Here is a 24,784-nt window from a genome sequence, read left to right as displayed (position 1 = left end):
ATCCAGACAGAAATTATTGGTAAAAAAATAGGTAAATCCAGCCAGAAAGTCGTTAATGTCTTGAGGGTGGAGGAAGTTGCAGCAGGAACTTGATTACAGATAGCTTAAAGTTGGTAACAGCAGAGTGCTCTAAAACGCAGGGAACATTGTTTTTTTTGGGATTAGGAGAGATACAAAGTAGGAAGTCATCTACTGTAGCTACGCATAGCATAAAAGTAGCTGATCAACATTAATAGAGTCTCATTTAGATAAAGAGTTCAATCAGATAGATGTCTGAGAAATTTCTTGCACCGAGTTAATGATCCATCGATTCGATACGAACAAATTCATTGTCTCGTAAGATCTTTCTTGTCAATTGCATGATTGCTTTTGTCCAAATAATGACGTTGGTCTAATTATGAATACATATATCGTACAACTTAATATGCACAAGTAATTACTAATACTAACTTTATATGCTAAGTCTGAGTTTACTGTTCTTCTCATCCTTTTGCTCGAGAGCTCCGCCAGCAAGCATATACTCTCTGCCATTAAGTTGTTGCCACAACATTAGCATTTCATTCATTGAGAAAATAACAAAGCTAAAATAGGAAAGAAAAGTGAAAGGGAGAGAAACTGTATCATAACAGTGCATAAAATAAAAAACAACGACAAAAGGCAATTGTGCCAGAATTTTCTTTCAGAAACACTTAACATGAAGCCCCAACTCAGCTCAAGAATGAATCCAGTTTTACCATCAAATATTATACTCTTCTACCATCACCAACAATTGTTTTTCCTTTCAACGATTAATTAATTGTTGACTAATAATGTTTGCCACATCCCGTAACTTAATGATAGTCTAATTAAGCAGCAGTTTATATAAAAATCATAAACACCACACGTACCTGAGTCTTCCACAAAGGCGTGCCAAAGCATCTGATCCAGTTCTATATGCAATATCCTCAACCTTAGCAGCATTGGCTAAAGTCATGCTATCTGCAAGTACAAACTCACATAACTCCTTTAACGAACAAGCATCAGTCAACACAGCTGAATGGCCACCACCAGCAGCAAGTTTCCGAACCTCCCCAACACACCTGTGATTTAGAAACTTCAATATAAAAGCCTGTGTGGTCATGAAAAAGTTTCTTTAAGTAACAAATACATACCAGTCAACTGGTGATGGATACCAAGCATATGTACATTTCTCATTGGCTGCCTGGCCATAATTATTGTAACCCCATCCATGAATTCGACCATCACTCATAGAGATAAGTGTGTGGGAATGTCCACAAGCAACAAGTTGAACACCTTTAGGAACAACTAAAACTGGAATGTTTCGGAAAAATGTCTGCGAGTCATTAGCAACACACGAGAATAATCCAGTTTGGGGGCCAAGTCCTAGCTGCCCAGACTGACCGCCCCCCCAGGCATAAAGTGCTCCTCCCTGAGTTACAGCACACGTGTGTACACCACCACACGCCACATCCTTTATGAAAACATCCTCAAGTGTAACCACTCTCCTTGGAATTAACTCTTTATCCCCATACTGGAGTGAAGAATGCCCAAGCTGGCCCATATTTCCAAGCCCCCATGTGTAACTGCAAGCTCCAAGGACAAATATAACAAGTGAGGAAGTATTATAACAAGTAAGCCAATTTAATAAATAGTTACTGGTGATACTGCTTATGCATCCCCAATAATACTATTTAAGCAGAACAAGATCCATCCCCAACAACCTACAGAAAACCTTGCAAATAGAATAATAAACCTCGCCACAGATATTTTTCAAACAGAACCTACTTAAACCAAGGACACTCAGAATATAATATAACAGGGTTACACGGTTGGTTCCAGTTATGTATAACTACAGTCGACTTTTGCTTATAGCCGAGCCAAAGGAACAGAAACTTGCATAATAGATGCAGCATTTCCATTGTATCTTGTCTCCCGAAGTGAGATTCCCTAACGTGTCATGCGGAAAACCACAATTCTCATGCTTAAATTTATAACTATCTCCATTTAGTAAGTCCTTCAAATCACTTACACCTCGCCCTTATCAGAAATGGCTGCTGTGTGGTACTCCCCGCATGACACTCTGGCAATCTTCACAAGCTCAGGGGATTCATCAAGAAATTTAGCATAAGAACTTAAAATACGAGCACCCTGTAGTCCTTCACAAGTAACACCACGGCCAAGTTGACCATATTCATTGTAGCCTGATTTATAAAAACAGTGAGAAAACCCTGATTAGTAGGTGGCAAGAAACCCAGTTTGCAAGTGCTCATGTTTACTTTCCTACATTCAATGCTGTGTAAACTTATATGCCTCCGTCCATGTCAATCAATAAAGGTAGTCATCGACATAAATTTACAAGTCATATATAAACAATATAATTTTAGAAAGAAAACTGTAAATAAAGAATGAATAACTGAGTTACCCCAAGCTTGTAGTACGCCTTCTTCAGACAAAGCAACAACATGGACAGCTCCACAAGACACTTCACGGATAATCTGCAAGTGTGATGATATAAATGATGGGAAGATAGGAAGGTAAGAGGACATACAGCAAAACATAATAAAAAATTCCTATTACATAATTTAAAAATTGTATCCCCCCATAAAAAAAAAGAAACTACACAGTTTCTTTACATTTTATAAAAATTAAATTAAATTCCAGAGAATGGATTCACTCATACATCATGAAAGAAATTAAGCAAAAGGAAATGTTATGAAATAATTACATTCGCAGAAGCAATTACATCAACAAAAGGAACAGATTTTATTCATAGTGAAAAAAAAAGACACTGAGAATGAGTATAGAAATAAGAAATAAATTATACAATAGACATTGTTTAGAAAGGAAAACCTAAAATCATAGTTAGGCATGGCAATAAAGCATGAGTAACAAATATGCAACAGAAAATGTATATCCAATCAACGGTCAGATATGATGGCTGGCTGACTCTTAGGAAAAAAAGGCAAATGAGAAAATGGAGCTTGGAAATGTCCATTATAAGTACGCTTTTCCATTGTCATTTTCACTCCTCTCTACCTTGCATGGACAAATAGAAGTAGGTACTCAGGTAAATTTACCTCTAAATAAGGAAAGTAACAAAAATAAAAAAAAAATCAAATAAATAACATTATTCTTTAAGCAATGATGAATATGCACGCAAATAAGCCAGTGTGTGTTCAAACATATATACTTACTGTATTAGGTTGGAAGGCTCCCCAAAATAACCTTGGAAGATTTGATCCCTGGAATACAAACAGTGTGTTGAAGAAGAAAATGATAGATTCAGACAACATTGTATTCATCCTTTAAGAGGTATTACCTGATTTTGTCCCCACACCCAGAGCCTTCTTGTGGAGATGGTACCGTCATTTTCTCGAGGTTCAGCAATGCAAGCAGAACAATGTGCTCCACAGGATACAGATTTTACAAACTCTGACTCTAATTGCTTTACTTTTTTTGGATGTTTCCTTCGCGCCTCAGTTCCATCACCCAATTGACCAAAGTCATTAGCGCCTAGCATATACGTGCATGAGTCTTAGACACTAGATACTTTTATGTTTCCTCTAATTATATGTAATATGAACCATTAAAAATAACAGACAAACAAGTAGAATGGTATAATAAAGGGGGAAAAATAATCTAAAGTAAATAAATTGGTATGCATGGTGTCCCTATTGTAAATTCTTAATAAATTATCAAATGGAAGTAATTCCAATTATAACGAGGAAAGAACTGTACAGGAAAAATTGTCTCTTCTGACAGACCACATCCTATATTTGAAGTGCAATGAGAATCTGTTAAGATGTTTTTGTCTTAGAATACGGAAGTCAGTTCCTGCAAGCACTATTCAAGGAGAACATGTCTCCCTCCCAAAAGTAGACCTACACTTTCTGTCCCTCTATTTTTCAAATCCAACAACCAACCCCTGGCTTGAGTTTTCACATAACAAAAAACCTCAAGGGTAACTGTGCACACGCAAGAAACGATATCAAAATAATTTGTATGGTCGCTACTAAATGGAATAACTTGACTGCTTAACAAAGTACATGTATGTTGCCAACCAATGCTATTATATATATAACATAAGGGAGATGCCTAGGGCCTCTGAACATAGGAACGAAATAGATTGGAGGCTTAAATTTGGGAAGGGAAGTCCCATGAACAAGCTCACTGTTACTAATTTGGTATGGCCCTTTTCCTTTCCTGCCTGAGCTCCCTGGTGGGAATCAATTACAAATCACTCTAACGGTGGATCCAAAATGCAGATTCTCTCCATCCAAAATCTGAACCATTCATTATATTCTATTTCCTCTCGTAACAAATTTGAAGGTTTAGATGTTTACTGCACGATGGCCGAAGGGAAGGGAGCCGGAGAAGATCCAAATTCTGGATCCACCATTATGCCCTAGCAAAGTCTACGACGGAGGGAAGGTACAAATAATTGACTACAAATTTATTAATTGATATCCCTTTGAATGCCTAAATAACACAAGCACAGAACAATCATGGGAATAAACCAGTCCCAACACTTCAAAACACAGACAGTACTTGAACGAACGCAATAATGAACAATGAGTAAAACACAGAAGAGAATTAGAAGTCCTAACCCCAAGTGAAGAGTGAGCCATCGGAAGCAATTGCCGCCGTGTGCTCCCGGCCACAGGCAACGTCCAACCATCGTGCATTGGTGCCAGCCGGACATCCAAACAGCTCAGGAGGCAGCTGCTTCGGAATCCTCAGCTGGTCCTCCTTCCCCTTTCTACCCGTCTGCCCTGATTGATTGTATCCCCACACATAAATGGCACTCTTCCTTGGAACACTCACGGGTCGAGTTGTCCCGAAAATCGAATCAATATCCATACTCTGTCTACCTTAACCAGCAAAAACCAACAAGCTCAATTGTAGATTGCAACAAATAATAACATAAACAAACAACAGCTAAGAAAAATAAAAGTTCAACGCCCCGCACCCAAAATCTAAAATCTTAACGATTAAATCAAAGCAACGAAAAATGAAAATCAAATTGAACCCGCTTTCCGTATCATTCTGGTTTCAAAAAAGTTGAAAACAAGAAATTAGCAGCCAATCGAGGTATTTCCTTATGAAATCAGATAATTATGGCAAAAGTACAAAACTAGATAAGCGATTAAAAAGGAAAAAAGCGGGAATTTAGGGAAATGGAGTGTGAAGGAGAAGGGAGAGGATAAGGTTGGAAATCCAATGCAATGGGAGAGAGAAGCGTAGGATAGATACCTGAAAAAGAGTGAAAAAATGAGAAGGAAAAGGAAAAGGAAAGAATGAAGAATGGTTAGTCAATGGAAACGAAGAAGCGTAGAAGAGTCAATCTTAGAAGCAGTGGCGGGTATCAAACGCTTTTCTGGTTCTTCACCACCCTCACATTCACTATATTCAATTTTCTATATTACAATTACAATATATATATATATATATATATATATATATATATATATATATATATTTCAATATATAGATATTAAAATAATATTATTTTTATTTAATTCAAACACAAGATATTCGTTCCCATCGAATCACGTGCACGCAAGATTCGACTTACGGAAAAGTTATTTTGTAATATAATATTTAGCTTGCTTACAAAGGCAAGATTTCCTCCATAGACGAAATTAATAATGCTTGACCTGTTAGGTTTCTGATAATTTAATAATGTTGATTAATGATTTTGTTAAAGAAAGATGCTTAAATTAAAAAAGAAAACATATGAAAATTTTATTTATAGAAAAGTTGTTTAAATCCAAAAACGATAAAGAATCTGAAGAATAAAAGAAAAAAATAATACACATCTGTTCTTGATTTTTTACTTTATTTTCTCATCCATTTTATCACCATTAAATACATAGTTAGGTTTTCTGGTAAGCACCTACACTCACGTGAATATAGGTTTTCTTCTCATCCTCTTCTTTCTACTTTATTGTTAAAGTCAACGACCATGTATAATTTGAGAATGTAAGGATAAGAATGATGTTTAAGGTTTACTAATTTCATTTATACTAAATAAAAGATGCTTAATATAACAACTTTCATCTATAAATTATTAACAGATTTAGAAATTATGATAAATATATGTTTATTTGATAACCAGAGTATTAGGAAGAAAACTATTTAAATTTTGTAAATAATTATTAAAATATGGTAATTAGGATGGTTGGGTCTGAAAGGACGACTTGAACAGTTAGGAGAAGAAATTAAGAAGAACATAAAACCATAATAAATAATAATAATACAATCAAAGGGACAAGTTTGTCCTCCTGGTTTAGGTTTATAATCTCTGGTCATTGTCAAAGAATAGATTCCATATGCAATTCGTTGGAGTCGTGACAAAGCTTTTGAATTTATTGCCTCTCCTCTCTGTTTATCCTTCCAGGTAAATTGGGTTGGTTATTGATTATGCTTGTCTTTTCTTTTCTTTTTTTCTCTTGTCAAACTTTATCTTCTTTCTAATTTTTGTTTTCTAAACTGTTGTGGGTTGTTTCTGCATCTGATATTTCACAGCATTTTTTCTTTGTCTATCTGCCTTTATAGCGGATTAAGATTTTGTTATGCAAATATGAAGATATGAGAAAGGGAAACTTTGATGCAGTATGCATGCAGAATTTGATACTTTCTTTACTGTTTTCTTGGTAGATCAATAGTTTGATTTTATCCCACTAATTTGCATTGATCTTTAACCCAACGCTTCATTTACATGAATTAAGGAAATGAAAAGTGTTTGGAATGATCTCACTTTTATTAGTCCAGCCTTAAGTTTTGGTATGAAACTTGGGTCATAGTTCTCTAGAAGCATTAGGAAGAAATATGACGGATTAGAGATGATTAATATGTTTCTCTCAAAATTAATGGTAATAGTTTAAGAATATTGTTCCTCCTTGCCATAGCAATCTTTACGTTTACTTGTTATGTTGTAATGATATTGCAGAAACAGCAGGATGATGAGTGAGACTTCTGAAAAGAAACTTGTGAGAATTGACGTTACTTCTGATACTGTGTGCCCATGGTGCTTTGTTGGCAAAAAGAATTTAGATAGGGCATTAGCTGCCTCCAATGATAAATACTACTTCGAGGTTCACACTCTCCTCTTGTTTGTGCGTATGCATTGAAACCAAATATGTCTGCCTTTTTCATGTGTTAATTTGCTGTTTAACTGAATTTAAGGTAACATGGCATCCGTTTCAACTTGATCCTGAAGCTCCTAAAGAAGGCATTGACAAAAGGGAGTATTACAGAAGAAAGTTTGGTTCCCAATCAGAACGGATGGAAGCTCGGATGTCAGAGGTTTATATCTGTTGATCACTCTGTTATCATTGGTCTGTGTTGTCTATTTTTCATCCCAACGAAGAAGTTTGGTACTTGGCAGGTGTTCAAGAATGTTGGTCTGGAGTATTGTTTGTCTGGACTCACGTAAGATAGATAGTGGTTTTACATTTCATCAATGGACAAGCATATAGAAATCACTTTAAAAATGGAGTGTTCTGAAGTTTGTCTAAGTTATGTTCAACAAACATGGTTTTGGCAGGGGAAACACTATTGACAGCCACAGACTTATATATTTTGCAAGACAGCAGGGTCCTGAGAAGCAACATCTTCTAGTTGAAGAACTTGCCATAGGCTATTTCACACAGGGAAAATACATTGGTGACCAGTAAGTGTTGTTATCTGTTTTGTTTGCTCAATTAATGCCACTTCATGTATGTTCTTTTAAGCCCTTCCAAGGACAAATACGACATACTCCATTGAAGACATGTCCATCGGAATGGGTTTCAGTAGAGCTGAATTGTTTCTCTTTATGGCATATCAGTGACGCTTAATACTCACAAGACAAGCGATTTATATATATATATATATATATATATATATATATATATATATATATATATATATATATATATATATATATATATATATATATTTCTTTTTTCTTTTTTTTTTTATTTCTTTGAGGTTGAATATCTCATTTCTTCCAGGGATGTGCATTAAAAAAATTAACAGTACTCTTTAAAGTGAATTCAAAAGTGAAATTAAACAGCTTGAAACAAATGCGATGATGGGTGGTCTTTTGTGGTAGGATTTAGCAGACATCGCTGGACATTTAAACTAAATTGTCTTCAAATCTAGTTCCTTAGATACTAACATAGTTAGGATTGCAATTAGCATTGCATTAGCTCTACTACTTTATTAAAAAAAAGTTCCTACGACATAGTAATTATCATTTTCAATTTGGATGCAGTGAGTTTCTTCTTGAATCTGCTGCAAAGGTTGGTATAGTTGGAGCAGAAGAGTTTCTTAAGGATCCCAACAATGGTCTGAAGGAGGTAATACACATATAAAAATACACTTCTTTATGCTATTTTCAAATTCAAATTATTACTAGGATATGCATTATTGGATTTAATATTTGAGTTAAAAGGCATTGCAAGTTATAACTTCAAAATGCTAAATTCATTTCCTTCTTTTTGGTGTTAACGTCAAACTGGTAGCGTTATATTTTCAGTCTGTGTTTAGTTTTCAGTTTACCTGTGTAGACATTACACCATTTAAACGGTAACCATACAGAACCTTAGTTCTTAGGCAGACACGAAATGGCATAAATTACTTTACAACAGCTACAACAAAACCCGATTTTTACTTGGTGAGATCGACTAATGCTGCTATTTCTTTCCATGACTCTATTTACCTAGGTTGAGGAGGAGCTTAACACGATTTCTCGAAACATTTCAGGGGTTCCATATTATGTGGTAGGTGCTGTGTACAGTGTTAAATTCCAGTCTGTTTTTTTACAGTTTCATAAAGATTAAAAAAAAAACAAAGTTATTCACTTATTTATCATTTGGCAGATTAATGGAAAACACAAGTTGAGTGGTGGACAAATCCCTGAAGTCTTCTTGAAAGCTTTCCAAGTTGCTACAACTTGACTTTCAGCTCTTAGCAGTTTCTATTATACAATAAGGATGAAACCTTGGAAATGACAAGTTGGTCTTCAGAGTTTTATAGCACTCTATCATATGTGAAACTTCTATTGACATGCAAGAGAATGTTTATGTTTTACAATAATGTGTATATAGTGTGTCTTTGCCCGTGTTTATCGGATGCAGCCATAATAAATTCAATGTCTTTGCTATTTATCTGGCATTGCTATCCATACATTTATTGTCCTGCTATTTTAAATTTTGCACCCTGTGTGAAATGCTTATGCTTGATTTGGTTTGCAAAAAAATGTAATTTCCCTTCCGTTAGCACCGTTTTGCCTAGAGAAAGATGTCACAGTATGTTAGGTTACTTTATACGAGTAACCTAAATCTACGCTCTCTTCTCACTAAAAAACTAGAACAATAGAAATGAAAGTATGTATTATTGTTCTGTAAGGTATAAAAAATTACAAGTGTAATCTCTCCTAAGGAAGCCTATCTTCCTCCACTAGCAAATATGCTCAGTCTATACTCAAAAGGAAAATAACCTCCTGAATAGAGTTACAGAAAGACTATTTATAGTGTCACATTTCGAAGCCCTAACCTTTCTGCTAACCCAAATTGCTTCTACTAAATACTATACGGTCTATCCTTCCATCTTCCCTCCTGGCTACCGTTTGGCCCTTAACTCCCTCTTCCCTTGAAACCACCATTCGGCCTTTAACTTCCCCCTGCCTTATCGTGATACCATTCGGTCTACTTTTCCTCTATTACACCGTTCGGCCTAGCTTCTCCTCTCTTACCCCGTTTGGCCTCACTTTCCCTTTGTCTTATCGTTCGGCCTAGCTTTCCCTCTCTTACTCCGTTCGGCTAAGTTTCCTCCTTGCCTTAGTGTTCAGACCGTTCAGCTTCGCTTCTCCCTTTCTTTCTGTTCGGCCTCACTTCCCCTTTGTCTTACCGTTCGGCTTATCCTCTGATGCACCGTTCGACCTCACTTCCATCGCGCCTTACCGTTCAGTATTATGTTACTTCCCTCTTTTATTCCTAACCCAGTAATAACTTTTTATTAGCCTTTTGTTTAAATAAGAGCTTAGGGATAGTATTTTTAGCTTTATAATCCTCCATTAATTCAAGCTTATATCTTTACAACCAATAACTTCAGGTTTTGGCCCTTGTCATATTTCTTGTTGACCGAAAACATTGATGAGCAACGACTTAAGGACCTTTCATCCTTCTGCTACTGACCCTGCAACCAGTGTTGTTGACAGATTCATGTTTTCATTTACACTTTCACTTCAGCACACGTCAAGTTGCTGTAAGCTTTTTGAAATACCACATTCACACAGTTGCTTCGGAAAACAGGTCAAATCAGCGCTCAGCTTAAAAAGTGGTTTACGCCAAACCAAATCATACGAACTTTATTTAAATTAAAAGAAAATCAGAGTACACCAAACCTGTAGAAATTATAATGTGTACGATGAGTTGAGGCACACTTAATATAAAACGATTTAATGAAAATTTTCAAAAGTTTGGTTTTGCATATCTCGTTTAATTTTAAAAATTAGCAATATTCCAAGGAACTAACCATATTTTCCCATGTGCAATTTGGATTAATTCTCTTCTTTCTACGGCTCATCAGTTGCATAAACCAATTAGGAAAAGAGGTTCAAAAACTGAACTTATGGAGTAAGCTCATAAACAATATAAACAAAAACTCAAAAATAAAAAAACAGAGAGGTAATCATTATATTACAAGGCAAACTGTTGAAACCATTACAAAGTTCCCACCTAAAATGAAATTTTCTTTTAATCTTCGCAGTTTTGGCGAGGGCCAAAGTATAAATATAGAAACAACTTGTATGAGATTGAACTTACATTGATGGTTAATAAAAGTTATTTACTAACTATACACGATAAGCACTTAATCTGAAGTATTCACAATGTCTATGCTTGTATTTTTCCTTTCCTCTGATGTTGGTATTATCCACGACATAAACCTTTTTAGTCAAGATTAAGTCGTTTCATCGAATACCATCTCCTACAACAAAAATATAAATAAGTAAATATCACGATTCAGTACACCCCAACTTCTAGTGCAGATTTTAGCCTACAAATCTTGAATGCACATATTGTCAAATGCACAAATTATTATCCATGTGCTAGCACTCCAGTCATGCTGAATTTATATATTATATTAGATCAATATTAAAATAGCATAATCATAAAAGGTTGTGTGAAAATAAAAAATATTGCTAGAATCAAGCTGAAACGGACAGACAAATAAATTGACATACAAGTGATATTTCACATATAAACAATATTAATGCATGCCAGGTGGAAGTCTATGTCAGCGAAGTTAAAATAATTATTATCATGCCCAAGTATGTCGGCATTTCCATCACCTCCTATCATATATAAACTTTTAGAATTATATAAAATCACATATTGATTAATAAATAGACCGTGCCATTAAGTTTGTAGTAACAAGTAACAGAGTTAATAACCAAGGGTCACAGAATAAACCTAATATTTCTGTGATCAAAAGCTACAGTTTCTAAAAAGATACAATGCATCAGAAAATAAGTTCCATAAGACAATGAATGATGATCATAATAAATAGTTATTGTAGAAGAAAAACTGAAATACGCCTGTTATGTATCCAAAACGGCCTTTTTTATATAAACATATGGCTTTGGCCTTTAATTTCAATTCAGTTCAGTTTTTCTTACAACATTTTTTGTACCTACAAGCCTCATGTCATAAAATCATACTAAATTCATCCCAAGTGGAAATTCCATCTCACTATTAAAAAGTGCTTATCAAGCCCTTTAAATGGAAATATTACAAAATGGCACATTCTATGTCCAACATCACAATTATGTAGCAAAAGCATACACATTTTTATGATTTTTGGCCAGAGATGTGCTGAGAACACACTCTTTGTAACATACTCTCGTATTGACTAAGATTTATTCAAAACTAAAAATTTAGGAGAGAGATTCAGTGATTTCCAATAAATTTCACCAATGAAAGAGACTGCTTTCAAAGGAATGCGTTCCTAGCATTACTATATGCGGAAATTTCACAAGCCATTTCCCTCATCACAAACACATTGTCTTTTCCCCTGTTCTGAGATAAATAAACAAGAAATTTCAACGGATTTAATAAGCCGCTCACCCAAATCAAGAACAGGGTCGAGAAACTGCCTAAAAAATCACGGAGCAGTGTTTTCTGTTGGACAGAGAGACTTAACAACTGGAATTGAATGACTAACAGAGTAAAACCTATGATTTTTTTTTATTATTCATACATTTTATTTATTTATTTATTTATTTATTTATTTATCATTTCATCACGCACTGCACAAATACTAACCAAGTATTCTTAACAAGAATCTTGTTATTTGGTAGCCTGATGTTTTCCAAGCTACCATGCCAATTAGATGGTTTTTCAATCCTAAACTTTTGCCCTTCAGCAATATGTTGGCACACAAGCTCATTTGTACGGGAAGAACTGGACCTGTTCAACAGTTTGTTCTGGAACTGGATGGTTAAAAACATTTTGCACTCTGGACACCATACAGTTTACATAACTAAACCAGAGACATAGTCAATTTGCGGGTTTCTGGTTGAACTAACTAGTTCAGCCTGGTTCTCAACCTACTAATTTTATGTGTTCCATATTCTAATTTCTAATGAAGAGGGATATTTCAGTAAGAAATAATTCATAAAATACCAAGTAAACATTACCTTCCCACAAACAGGACAATTGTCACTTCTTTCCATCCACTCATAAATGCAACCAAGGTGAAAATGATGAGAGCATTTTGTCAATATCTTTGGATTCTCTTCAGTGTATTCTGCAAGCAAAAATAATTGAAACAAATGTAAGAATATGATAAAGTTGCTATTGCCAATATAGTGTCCATCCTGGTGTTAACAAGTACAACCAATATACGTTTTTACAAGCACAAGTATTCATCAAAATTTAAGGATTGGCCTCCAACATTCCTGAGCTCAAATATAAAGTTACATTCTAAATTCTAAGTCAATGCCAATCAATATTAACGGACTATGTTTTTCTACATTCCAGATCACCTTATGAAATGGCATGTAGAAACCATTGAATGAAGCATAATTATTTTCTTTAATTATTCAAAACATGAAGCTTTGATTTTTTGTTCCCTCTTCACAATTTACAGGACAGAAGGCACACCTGACAGTCTCAATATCATTTGCAACAAGTAAATCAAATAAAATATAATATCCGAGTAAACCCCTACTTGCCCTCCCTGTTTTGAGCACATAGTTGAAAGCTGGATTTTAGAATATTTTTAGTGGTTTCCTTATATTTTATATCAGAAAGCGTGTAGTTCTGATTCAAGACTAAACATATCCTCCTTTCATGCATGTATTGGAGAGCGGAGACCAAAAAACATGATTAATGCCAATATCTTCCCCGTTTTGTTACTAAACTAGATCTCCAGTGGCATTTCATCATTTACAGATAAAGCCTTCCCTACATCACAATCCTCAGTTGGTCAGTTTTGTTCATATCCTAAAAAATTCAGAAAGGCTACAGCCCTCAATTCTTATAAGCATTTACATCATTCCATGTAGTTCTTTCTCTGTTTTCCGTGTTGTGTTAAGGGAGAGAGTTTCACATGATGCGTTTGTAATATTTTCAAAGAGCTCGCATTGTGTTTTCCTATATTTCAAAGAGGTTTCTTTTAAAAGTTTTAATTTCAGAGTTTGGTGGCCACAACTTCTTTTGATGAACCATGGTACAACAGTAAAGATAGCTCCTTCCGACACAGACACATGAAAGTTACAAGTTCAAATTCTGGCTATGGCCTATACTGTAGTAAGGTTGTGAACATCTACCTTTCCAAACCCTTAATAACCAGGAATCTCATGCATTGAGCTGCACCTTTTGCTTCCTTGACTTTAGTGGTAACTGACTAATGAAATTATCTGAAGACTGAATTTTAACATTCATTATAATTATTTTTTTTGGTATGTTTCCATTTTTTAGCATTTTATCAATGAGTAGAACAAATCATTTAACTTGTATCCATAGTCTTCAATCAAACAGCTATCCAACTATAGCAGCCCTAAATTGAACATTTTGCTGCTATCAGGATTTTGCTACAGACCAATATTTCATGCAAAATTGAGCCCCAGCATCGTGTGATCTTCTGATGAAAAATTTGAGTACAAATAAAAATCATACCTTCAAGGCAAGTTGGACAGACATCCTCCACTTCCGACGATGAATAGACAACCCCAGCTCCAGTCGTAAGTTTTGCTGATGAAAGTCTCACAGAGGACTTCCGATATTCCTTTGATCCATCTTCACTGGTATCGTTCCATTTACCACCCAAACTTAAAGATTCTGAGTCAGCATCTACATCACCTCTTAGAGGTTCTGACTCTTCATTCAAATGACTTGAACCCTTCTCACGTCTTGACACTAATCCATCTCGCTGTGAACGGAAAAACCTGGGGTCTGAATCATAAGGCAAGGGCCTTGGAGGAGAGCGGTACATGTCAGATAGAGAATTATCAAGTGAAGCTGTAGAAGTCATAGATGCTGTGCCCTGTAAAGATGAAGGAATCGCATGCGCTTCCCCTCTACGGAATATTGATGCATACTGAAATTTGAGGAAGATTGGAAAGAGATTTAGCATATAAGGAGTACAGTTCTCGTAATTATAAATGGATCTAAGACTAAAATACTGTCCACCAAATATTAATGTACTTAGCAATCAATACAATTGAATTAATAACACCAAATTCGTTAGATTAACAGATGCAGCAAAGCTTTCCTAAACAAAATTATAGGCGATTACAACTTCTTATTAATTAATTTTTTATGGCCTTCTCACAAGAAGTTTAGCACCAGGACTTCAAGAAAATTATCCCTTACAAATCTAATATCAAAATCATAAGCCTACACGTAAACTCAATTTACGGTCCTAAATCCATGAAATGGGTTAACTCGTTTTAAAGTAAGCTTGAGTAAATTAAAAAAAAAAAAAAAAAAAACTCGCTCAAACAAGTGCAAAATCACGATTTTAGTGGTAGTTCTGCAAATTCCGTTGGGCAATAGTTGCCCAAAACAATGCTGGGTGAGAGCATTTTTGGGTTGTGATTTATTAAAAACAGAGAACTAGGGTACTCCACTATTCTCTTGCAACTTGGGTCTGAAATTTGTGGTTCTCTCTCCTCTCCTCTCATCTGTTCATCTATCATGCAATCAGACCTGTATCTGAGCCAGTGGCATTCTTTCTCTCTTCCAACCGGACCAGGCCTGCCTCTTTTCTGTATAAGAACACTCACCAACAAGGTATTTTCATTAACTGACCCGTGCATAAGAACAACCAAAATAAATTTCATGTATTTACACACTGATTCAAAATTTGGGACTTGGGAGTACATCAAATACACTGGTTTTGTTCCTTTAATTTCTTAGTGCAATGTATTGGGGTAATGTAGTTTTCTATTTTGTTTTAGGGCAAATTACATTGACCACCCCTGAGGTTTTGTGAAATTACACTAAAATCTCTAATTTTTTCAATACTTACAGTGATCTCCCTCGTATGGGTACATGTTATAATGCTTTTCAAGAGCTTGAGGAGGTTGGCGCAGTGTAAACAAACGTATCTGTGTAATATTTATCAGACAATTAAAGGAGGGAAGATTGGGGATAGGAAAAAGGGGTGTGTGTAATTTTCCAAACCTTAAGAGTAATTAGAATAATTTTCTCTTTATTTTATAATGGAATTGAAATGTTGAATTATTGTATTATATTATGTGTTGGCATTTTAATAACTTCTGCATATTAAGTAAACTATTGAAAGTTTACGTTACATGCAAATTTTCAGAGCTTCCATGAGTTTATGCAAACTCTCAATTTTGACAACCTTAATATTTACTTTAGACCAGAAGTTTAGAAAAAATGCATATATGAAATACATCACAATTTATAATGTTTTGGATGATTGGGAAATCTAGTTCAATACTAAAAGGTTTTTCAAAATACTAATGAAAATGACAGCAATCTCAACATATGACTTCAATTATGAGTATTTTTCACATTATATAGTTCTGAGCGACAGAACAATAAAGAGGAAGCATGTATACATAATAATAACAAAAAACAACAGAAGCTCCTACAAATGTAAAAGGTATGTTTGCCACTTCACACGTAGGGAATTCTCAGCACAGATAGTGCATCAAGACATGACCATGAAGAAAGACCTCTAGGTTACCATAGCAGGTGTCAGAATATGAAGAAGACAAAAATTCAGCCATATATACAGGCCACTATTGTCCATGGCAATGCTATAACGAGCCTCCCTTCACAAATTTCCCATGGTGAAGGGTTGAAAAAACACCAAGTTGTAAAGTTATGGAGGCACAATAACGGTTGTTTAACATTAAGCAATACTTCAAAATCAAACTACAGACAGAACACGCAAGACAGGGTCCAAAAGTGAATCAAAATAAAACAAGGGAATGGAACATGACAGGGTGTTAGGAGTTAGAAACATACCACAGTCAAAACGTTCTGTAGGAAGCAACTGAGACACATACAGTTCCTATATACAGGACTATTTGGATTCACATAATCTTCAAAATCATCAACATTAAAACAGCAACAAACTGATCCCATTGTTTCAGCTTCAATATCCTTCTCTCTTTCAATTTAAAAAAATTTCACTACTCAACTCAAAGATCATCAAAACATTGATGCTGCTACATGTAAGAGTCCCCAACAGCACTAAACAAGACTAATGACTATCCTTCCATTAATAAATAAAGGAGAGAGGATTCTAAGCTCGCAGAAGTACAATTGCCTCCGCAAACCAGTACCCTCCCTCTTCTGTTCAGATGATCTGTTATATGGATGAGCAAGCTCTGATTCTCTTGATCACCTGAAACATACATCGAAATTGAATAAATATCACTGAAACCAAAACCATTTGAGAAGGGCAAAGTACAAGCTTCTAGTCATGCAATTGGAAAATAAAAATAACAGATTTTTCTATAAGCCTGAATTGAACAATACAATTCAACTAATGTTGATGCTCCAAATCCAAAGCATCACACACGCAAAACATCATTGAAAAAATACGTGCAATAAAACTAAACACCAAAAAAGTGTACTGCAACTATGAGTGCTTCAAGGAAAAGCTATAAGATGCAATATTCCTTCAATTTTTGGCAAAAATGATTGGTTACTTCACTGGTAACCGGTTAGTCGTGCTAATACATCAACTAGCAGAAGGATCAACTTCCGTTTCAGCTGAAATATCACAATCACTGATTTCACTATTTAGAAAGCAACCTACACACAAAGAAGCAAACCACGCCCTCCATCCTAGAAATCGAAAAGTCAACAAGATAAAAACACAACAATCACATGCATCAATTGTCAAAAGAAACACCGGAGTCCCCACACAAGAAGAAAAAAATCAACCCAAAAAAAATCCCATAGAAGAAAAACTGAAAAAAGAAATACCCATTTGCGATTCTCAAATAAGAAGGAGACCAAACTATCAAAAACCAAAAAGGGCATGCGAGGAAAAAGACAGCGGTTAAATTTCTGAAAACGAAAACAAAAAAAAAACACCTGAGAGAATTTTGAATGAAATTGTTATTGGGGGCAGAGAATAAGAGTGCGATACAGATAAAGCTATAGAAGATTGAAATTTTTGTGAAGTTGGAAATCTAGTTCCATAAAAGGGGGGTTTTGGAGTTTTGGGAAAAATTGCCAGAACGAATCACCAGATGAGTTCTTGCTTTCTCTCTGCTTTTCTCTCTTCTAATGTCCCATCATTGTTTCAGTGGGTGAGTGGGTGGAGGAATCTATAACCCTTCAAAACTTTTCCAAAAGTCTAACATGAAACACAAAGTAGTGATTCACCGACAAACCGCCAGTTATAACCGTCAGATACCATTATAAAAAATTCAATGGCTGAGATTAGTGTTAGTCAAATATATTGAATTTACTTTTGTTCAAACCCTGGGAATGTTTATTTAATCTTTACGCTTTAGTGCATGTTTGGATATTTGTAAATGTTTTGTGTCAAAAGCTTAGGTTGAAGATCATCCTTTTATTTAGACATTGAATGCTGGAAATATCACAATCATATATATAATTATTTTGTATAAGCCAAATAATATTATTAATTCATCCATTTCAATTTTATTCAATGTTTGCATATGTTGGATGCAATAATTTGTGATTAATTTTGAAATAAATGTTGAATATGCTTTTTTCTGTAAAATAAAAAATAAAAACTAAATATGAAGGACAGTGACTCTTTTGTTTATGTTTAAAATAAAATATTTGTACCATATTCATTGAGACAAGTTGCATATCTGATGTTCTTGTACTCCATGTATAAGCACGGCAATGTGGTATATAGCTGTACCTTATAAAGGGAAAATATATACATAAAGATATAATCATTAACTAATATTAAATTTTATAAAATTATTAAAAATGTAATGATTTATATAAATAATACTGAGTTATTAGATTATTTTCATGATAAATTTATTAACTTTAAAATAATTATTTTTGGAATCATGTTTCACGTAATTACTTACTGGTTAAGAATGTAAAGTTACAGAATGAATAGTATTAAATACTCTGTGAAATTATTCAAACTCCTAATAATTTTTTGTACTTTTGTGGTAATTTATTTTATTGTTTAAAAAGCATCATTCTAATCATTTTTATATATTTGTCTCTTTAATTGGTTAAAACATTACACAGTATAATCTTCTAAAGAAATATTCTTGTAAATGCTAAAAAAAACATAACTTTACAAAACGTCATAATAATTAGTTTAATTTACTCGCAATTTTATATTGACAGGGTGTGAAAATTAACCTATTATTATAAATTGTTGATAACAATGGTTTTCTATACAGAAAACAGTATATGTTTCTTTATTTTTGTCATTTATGTATTTTGAGTAAAATTACATATTCTTTTTTACATAAAAGTTATTATTCTGTAACGCTGTGTTCGTTTGAAGGAAAATGACGGTTCACGGGATTGGCAACGATGGATTTGGAAAACGAGTGTTGTTCTCTTGCGACGATTTGAGACGATGGAACAGCGCTGATTTGCGAGATAGTACTGTTGAACTTATCTCGCCAATTTGCAAGGATTTGCTCTGATTTAATACACAAAGACTCATATGTCCATGAAGATGACCAAACGTGGAAGCAGTGCGGGTTGAAGAAGTGATAACCGGTTACAGAGTGTAACACAGAAGAGTGGCGTAACCGGTTACAGGAGCATGTAACCGGTTACAGAAGAATGAAATTTTGGTGGCACACGCGTAACCGGTTACAGGTTATATATTTTTTAGTTTTTTTTATAATTATTTTAATATTATAATTTAAAAAAATCTACATCTTAATCAAATTAGGTATATTATATTTTCTAATTTATTAAAAATATGTTGATTATTTAATTTTTATAATTTTTAAACATTAATTTTATAAATTATTCATAATTTTTTTTTCTTTATAAACATTTTTACAATTAAATATAACATTTATAAATAACATTTTATATTACTTTTATAACTAAGGGCATTTTGGTAATCTTTAATTTTTACCAATTAAACTCATTTTTAAAATCTATCACATCAATCAAATCCTACACTAATTTTCACAAACTTTACTTCCAAATCCACTCTCAATTACCCACAAATCCACTAAATAAACAACAACAAAATTACCCTCAAATCCATTCAAATCATCTCCCCCAAATCACTCTAAACGAACAAAGCCTAAATTATCACCAAAAAAATATGATATTCAATAGTTATATGTTATTTTAAACAAAAATATATTTATCAAGACAAAAATATGCTAATATATGAGATAAAATTAAAACTCATGTAAATCAGTAAAACCTACTTATAATTTTACAAACCAACCTATTTTAACAAAGACTAAGCTTGATATGGTCAGAAAGTTCTCAAACTAAATAAATTATTCCTTACAACTCATTCTAGACTTATAATATTATTTTGAAAAATATTCAAGATTTTAAATTATAAGATATTGTTCATAGTCAAATAGTATTTTCATCATGTTATATAACATCATAGAACAATTATAGGATTTTTATAAAGAATTTACCATCAAAACATCACTTCTCAGACTAACTTTTAACCACAATTATTTCTATCACAAATATGAATTCGACCAATTTCACTAATTTTACTTTCAAGTCAATATACAACATACCTACACGAAGAAAAAACTAGAAAAATCTCATTATACGTATAATTTAGTAATAGTAATAAATTCAGAATTTCCAAGACTATAAAAAAAAGTTAAAAATTAGATTTTAAATATAACTTAACCTTATAAACTAGAAAAATTGGTTTTATTTTAATTGAAGTAAAATATTTTACACATTTTTCTTAGACTAAGGTATATACAAATCGAATATAGAATAAATTAAAAGTAAAATAAAAATAACTTAACGTTACAAAATCAACTTATAAAATATAATTTGTACATTGTCGTTTTATCTTTAAATGATATAAAACTTCCAAGACATATGTATTAACGTTAGACTTCTTAATTATAATACAATTATTGGTGTTATTAATCATCACAGAATTAAATAAATTTTCATACATAAACAAGTACCGAATAGAAACGAAACTCGGTATTATTGTTAAACCTATAAGCAGTCACCATCTTCTAAATGTCACGTAACAATGAATAATAATAGTCAATAAGTTCTCAGAAACCTATGTCCAATTTCATTAACCCATGACACCTGCAAAATAGAAAGCATGGAGTCATAATTAATTACACAATTAAGCATATCTTGTAACCAATTTCACAATAAAACTCATGAAATTGCATACATAATATGTTACTCTTAGTTTTCTGCAAAATTATTATCTGTATTAGTATGTTTAAAAGTATTGCTTAACAACTTTTTAAGATAGATAATCATCAATATTTCAATCCAAAAACTTCATCATAATTGTCATTGATAGCATAATCTTCCAAAACAATATACAGTACTCCAGGCAACTGACAAAATTTAGTAAATATCAACAACCATGTACATCATTTCCAAATTTAGTAAATTTATCATCTATATGTTTAGAAAGAAAACTCAACCATACCACCAATGACAAAATTAAATAATTGATAATCTCTCAAGTTTAATATTCTACCTTTCCATTTATGAAATACATCTTGATTTTTTTCTTCCATAACAAACTTTAAATATATTTCTCCTTAGGAATACTTTTAAAAATCTAAACATCAAAATAATCAAAGACTATATATAATATCACAGGTATACAAAAGATATAAAAGAATAGAAATACCTTTAAATAACTATTCAAATTAATACTGCCATTATTGACCAACTTCAAAAAGCCTTTAGAGTAAATGTTATCAAATTCATAAATTTATTATACCTGATAATTTGTAACTGGTGTATAGTGGGAGTGAAATAAGGACACAACTACCCATAAACCTGTCGGATTAAAGAAGAAAAAAAGCAAGTTGAATTAATAAATTGGAGACAAATTAAATCATATCTTTGATGATAAAATTAAACAGTAAAATACTTAAAAAAATAAATATATTTTAAACACTCAACATAATAATATTTTAATTTTAATTTAATTGAAAATACTCAAATTGATGAAATGATTATAATTAAATAATGCTAAGAATTACTTCCATCCTTAATTGAAAGCACTTATAATTAATTCATATTTTAGAAAATTTGAATAATTTAGTCAGTACTAGTAATCTGTCTATAATTGTAATTAATATTTCCCTAATGATCATTAAAACTAAATTTTATTGACAAAAAATTGTAATTAATAATTCAATTTTTAAATTATTAATGGAAAAAAAAACAATAGCAGTAGCAGAATTTTAATCTTTAAAACTAAATTTTTTGATATCATAAAAACCAATTCATAATATTTATTATTTATAAATTAAAATAATTGAAAAATTTTCTGAAAATATTTAATCAAATAACAACTAAAAGAATGCTATAAAAACAACTCTGAAGAATAACTTATAAACTAGAGAAAAAAAATATTATAATTTTTTTTTTCTATGTTGTAGAGGGAATCTGGACTCATATATACAGGAATACATGTTTGAAGCAACTATTTTGTGCTTCACTTTACCTTTTCAAAAAGGAAAAGAAACACACACACCTTATCTTGACAGTCCCACCACCTTCGATGATGAAACAACAAAAGCTGTCCATATTTTTCATTTGATATTAATCAATATATTAAACTTTTTTTTATCAAAACTAACAAAAAAATATAGTGTTTAGCAAGAAATTTAAAATGTAACCATGGGTGTCGGTACTAATTAGACACTCAGTTTCAATCTCTGTGCCAAGAAATCTAAAAATGTTTCTGAAATGTTTTGGTGACTCAAGTTCATCTAGGAGACAATATCCAACCGTAATAGAAGAGTTGTGCCGTCATTTTTCTCTTGCTGATATTCGGAAATCAACCAACAATTTTGATCATAACAGAGAAATTGCAAAAGGAGGACTCGGTAAAGTATACAGAGGTTGTCTCCAACATAATGATGGTTCTTATTACGAAGTCGCAGTGAAGCGATTTCACGGGCAACGCTGTGAAATATTAAAAAGAGAAGTAGAGTTACCGTGTCAGCTTCGCCATCCTAATTGTGTGTCTATCGTAGGATTTTGCAACCACGAAACAGAGAGTATTATTGTGTATGAGAACATGTCCAATGGATCTCTGGATCGACACCTGGGAAGTGAGGTTAGGGAAGCACTGCCATGGAAAAAAAGGATACAGATTTGCATAGGAGCAGCTCGTGGACTACACTACCTTCATGCCGGACTCAAGCGCACCATCATTCACCATGACATCAACCCTAGAAAAATTCTTTTGGACGACAACATGCACCCAAAACTCTCAGGTTTCAGCTCTAGCTTAGTGGGAGCACATTTCAAGGAAAAACCAAAACCAATAAAAACGGATTTTTTAGGTAATTGTTCATATCTATGTTATTGTATAATAATATATCTTATAATTATATGCTGCTACAGAATAGTTGTCGGTTTTATTTAGCTTACTTACTGCAATGAATTTGTGTGAATTAAACTGAACAAAGCTGATGATAGTTTCTCTTTTTAGGTACTTATGGTTACTTACCTGTTGAGTCATTTACGTCCAATAATGTCACAGATAAATGGGATGTTTACTCATTTGGTATGACTCTACTGGAAGTTGTGGGAGTAAGAAGAATTTTTGAACGGGTTTATTTTGAAATAGAAAAAGAATTACGGGAGAAGTGTATTGAGGAGAATATTGATCCGAAAATCAAAGGAGAGATTGCACCAGAATGTTGGCAAGTCTTTATAGACATCGCCTTAAGATGCATAAATAAGCAACCTGATGAACGACCAGCAATGGGTGAAGTGGAGGTGGAACTTGAGCTTGCTCTGTTGTTGCAGGAACAAGCAGATATCACAAATATCGCTAGTGATTATACCTTATTGTCCAAAACCGTTATTATCCCAAAATCAGAGGAGGGATTTGAGTTTGTCATTGGCCTGAAAGAACAGGAAACCGTATACAGTGACTCGGAAGACATGTTCCATAGGTAATTTAGTGGGCTTTTGAAGTAGTGAAGTTTGATTAAGATATCTCTAGCTTTTGTAGCTTTCTTTGTTCTTAGTATTTTTGTGAAAGTGATTTTAAAGGAAGTTGTGATTGTAATCGTTTTCGGCTAGTACAAATTTGAAGGCAGTGAAAGTTGCAGCGTAGTGTTGGTAAGTCTTTATATATATATATACACCTACGTAAACTAGCCAAATACACCCTTTCATATTCTCACATACGTAATAGAACAATAAACAAATAATAACGGATGGTAATATCTGAATAAACAAGGGTAATTGGAAGCATAACCTCCTTCAATTACTTTGGGAGCATAACCTCCCTCACAACACAATAATGTCGGTCACAAAACTCAATAATCCTAGACTCTAACTTTATTTATATTAATTATCGTCCATCTCTTATTAAATATTTCTCTAGAATATATCTGCATTTAATATAAATATCCTTATATTTAATATTTAATATAAATATCCCTATGTTTAATATAAATATCTCTCCGTATATTATCCTAGCATATATCCTTAATTATAAATATGTTGAATATTTCCCTAAATATATATTTATTTACTCTAATTAACTTATACTAAATATTCTCTCTGCTCATATACTTTCCAACCCTTATTATTACCCCTACCTTATATCGTAACATTACACCCCGCTGCAAAACAACCTTGTCCTCAAGGTTGGAAACGGGGAGCTTGATCTCATGGCTCCTCATCAATTCATGTATGGAGGTTTAGGTGGTGGTAAAACCTTCTCTAATGTCTTCCATTCTTCATCCAGCATTCTGGTTACCACTTCTTCCTTCCAAAGCCTTCATTCTTCCTTCCAATACTAGACCGTTTGGTTCAGGTAGTTTTCTCATGTTCGGTTCTGGCCGTCTCCTCCCGTTCGGCTCAATAAGTCCTCTCTCTGTAGGTTCTGTCCGTTCTTTCACGTTCGGATCCAACAGTCTGCTATCGTTCGATTCTGGCAATTCGCTCACTTTCGGATTCATTAGTCCACTATCGTTCGGGTCCAGTCCCTTCCCATTTGGAGCTTGGACTTCATGGCGTATTCCACTCAACTCTGCCTTCAACCTCCTTAGGGACAACTCCATGTTCGTCTCTGCCCCATGCTCTCCAGTTTCCCTTCAACTGCATTC

General features: G+C 33.4%; 4 protein-coding genes and 1 long non-coding RNA gene across 8 annotated transcripts; 2 read left to right on the top strand and 3 right to left on the bottom strand.

Moving 5' to 3' along the window:
* Positions 1–205: 205 nt before the first annotated feature.
* On the bottom strand, positions 206–5,411 carry LOC108329325 (ultraviolet-B receptor UVR8). Of its 2 annotated transcripts, none has more exons than XM_017563491.2 (9): positions 5,254–5,411; positions 4,608–4,871; positions 3,320–3,513; positions 3,195–3,242; positions 2,423–2,495; positions 2,030–2,201; positions 1,152–1,583; positions 888–1,079; positions 206–524 (listed from the first exon to the last, which is right to left on the bottom strand). In XM_017563491.2, the coding sequence occupies exons 2-9, from the start codon at positions 4,858–4,860 to the stop codon at positions 452–454; spliced, it is 1,437 nt and encodes a 478-aa protein (XP_017418980.1). In that variant the 5' UTR covers positions 4,861–4,871; positions 5,254–5,411; the 3' UTR covers positions 206–451. The 2 variants fall into 2 exon arrangements, with proteins under 2 accessions (XP_017418980.1, XP_017418981.1); XM_017563492.2 differs by having other exon boundaries at positions 4,608–4,867; positions 5,254–5,409.
* An 840-nt stretch (positions 5,412–6,251) lies between these two features.
* LOC108328896 (uncharacterized) lies at positions 6,252–9,153 on the top strand. Of its 2 annotated transcripts, none has more exons than XM_017562780.2 (8): positions 6,252–6,400; positions 6,953–7,097; positions 7,189–7,308; positions 7,391–7,434; positions 7,550–7,675; positions 8,261–8,345; positions 8,712–8,768; positions 8,868–9,153. In XM_017562780.2, exons 1-8 carry the CDS (start codon positions 6,333–6,335, stop codon positions 8,943–8,945), a joined length of 723 nt encoding a protein of 240 aa, XP_017418269.1. In that variant the 5' UTR covers positions 6,252–6,332; the 3' UTR covers positions 8,946–9,153. The 2 variants fall into 2 exon arrangements, with proteins under 2 accessions (XP_017418269.1, XP_017418270.1); XM_017562781.2 differs by lacking the exon at positions 6,252–6,400 and adding an exon at positions 6,423–6,615.
* Positions 9,154–10,661: 1,508 nt separating this feature from the next.
* On the bottom strand, positions 10,662–17,856 carry LOC108328897 (E3 ubiquitin-protein ligase At3g02290). 2 transcript variants are annotated; one of them, XM_017562784.2, is made up of 5 exons: positions 17,732–17,856; positions 16,497–16,878; positions 14,172–14,592; positions 12,689–12,798; positions 10,662–10,977 (listed from the first exon to the last, which is right to left on the bottom strand). In XM_017562784.2, exons 2-5 carry the CDS (start codon positions 16,614–16,616, stop codon positions 10,951–10,953), a joined length of 678 nt encoding a protein of 225 aa, XP_017418273.1. In that variant the 5' UTR covers positions 16,617–16,878; positions 17,732–17,856; the 3' UTR covers positions 10,662–10,950. The 2 variants fall into 2 exon arrangements, with proteins under 2 accessions (XP_017418273.1, XP_017418272.1); XM_017562783.2 differs by having other exon boundaries at positions 17,577–17,839.
* A 2,735-nt stretch (positions 17,857–20,591) lies between these two features.
* On the bottom strand, positions 20,592–22,975 carry LOC128195498 (uncharacterized). The gene is made up of 4 exons (XR_008247119.1): positions 22,843–22,975; positions 22,652–22,761; positions 21,424–21,482; positions 20,592–20,765 (listed from the first exon to the last, which is right to left on the bottom strand). It is a non-coding gene; the product is annotated as an uncharacterized LOC128195498 (long non-coding RNA).
* LOC108328893 (receptor-like protein kinase FERONIA) lies at positions 22,299–23,772 on the top strand. The gene is made up of 2 exons (XM_017562778.2): positions 22,299–23,002; positions 23,152–23,772. The coding sequence occupies exons 1-2, from the start codon at positions 22,390–22,392 to the stop codon at positions 23,622–23,624; spliced, it is 1,086 nt and encodes a 361-aa protein (XP_017418267.1). The 5' UTR covers positions 22,299–22,389; the 3' UTR covers positions 23,625–23,772.
* Positions 23,773–24,784: the final 1,012 nt, after the last annotated feature.

This window comes from Vigna angularis, chromosome 2, assembly GCF_016808095.1.
Source record: "Vigna angularis cultivar LongXiaoDou No.4 chromosome 2, ASM1680809v1, whole genome shotgun sequence".
NCBI classification, from domain to species: Eukaryota; Viridiplantae; Streptophyta; class Magnoliopsida; order Fabales; family Fabaceae; genus Vigna; species Vigna angularis.
The sequence above is the reverse complement of the archived record's forward strand: the minus strand, read 5'-3'. Positions and strand labels throughout refer to the sequence as shown.

Bases quoted from the DNA above. Each gene is read 5' to 3' on its own strand.
- LOC108328896 (XM_017562780.2), top strand. From the start codon at position 6,333: ATGCAATTCGTTGGAGTCGTGACAAAGCTTTTGAATTTATTGCCTCTC. The intron at 6,401-6,952 runs GTAAATTGGGTT...ATGATATTGCAG, and splicing joins CTCTCTGTTTATCCTTCCAG to AAACAGCAGGATGATGAGTG. The intron at 7,676-8,260 runs GTAAGTGTTGTT...ATTTGGATGCAG, and splicing joins GGAAAATACATTGGTGACCA to TGAGTTTCTTCTTGAATCTG.
- LOC108329325 (XM_017563491.2), bottom strand. From the start codon at position 4,860: ATGGATATTGATTCGATTTTCGGGACAACTCGACCCGTGAGTGTTCCA. The intron at 2,496-3,194 runs GTAAGTATATAT...TCACACTTGCAG, and splicing joins GAGCCTTCCAACCTAATACA to ATTATCCGTGAAGTGTCTTG. The intron at 1,584-2,029 runs GTAAGTGATTTG...TGGAGCTTGCAG, and splicing joins ATTTCTGATAAGGGCGAGGT to TTACACATGGGGGCTTGGAA.
- LOC108328893 (XM_017562778.2), top strand. From the start codon at position 22,390: ATGTTTCTGAAATGTTTTGGTGACTCAAGTTCATCTAGGAGACAATAT. The intron at 23,003-23,151 runs GTAATTGTTCAT...TTCTCTTTTTAG, and splicing joins AATAAAAACGGATTTTTTAG to GTACTTATGGTTACTTACCT.
- LOC108328897 (XM_017562784.2), bottom strand. From the start codon at position 16,616: ATGGGATCAGTTTGTTGCTGTTTTAATGTTGATGATTTTGAAGATTAT. The intron at 14,593-16,496 runs GTATGTTTCTAA...CTCAAATTTCAG, and splicing joins TACAGAACGTTTTGACTGTG to TATGCATCAATATTCCGTAG. The intron at 12,799-14,171 runs GTATGATTTTTA...TTTTGCTTGCAG, and splicing joins CTGTCCAACTTGCCTTGAAG to AATACACTGAAGAGAATCCA.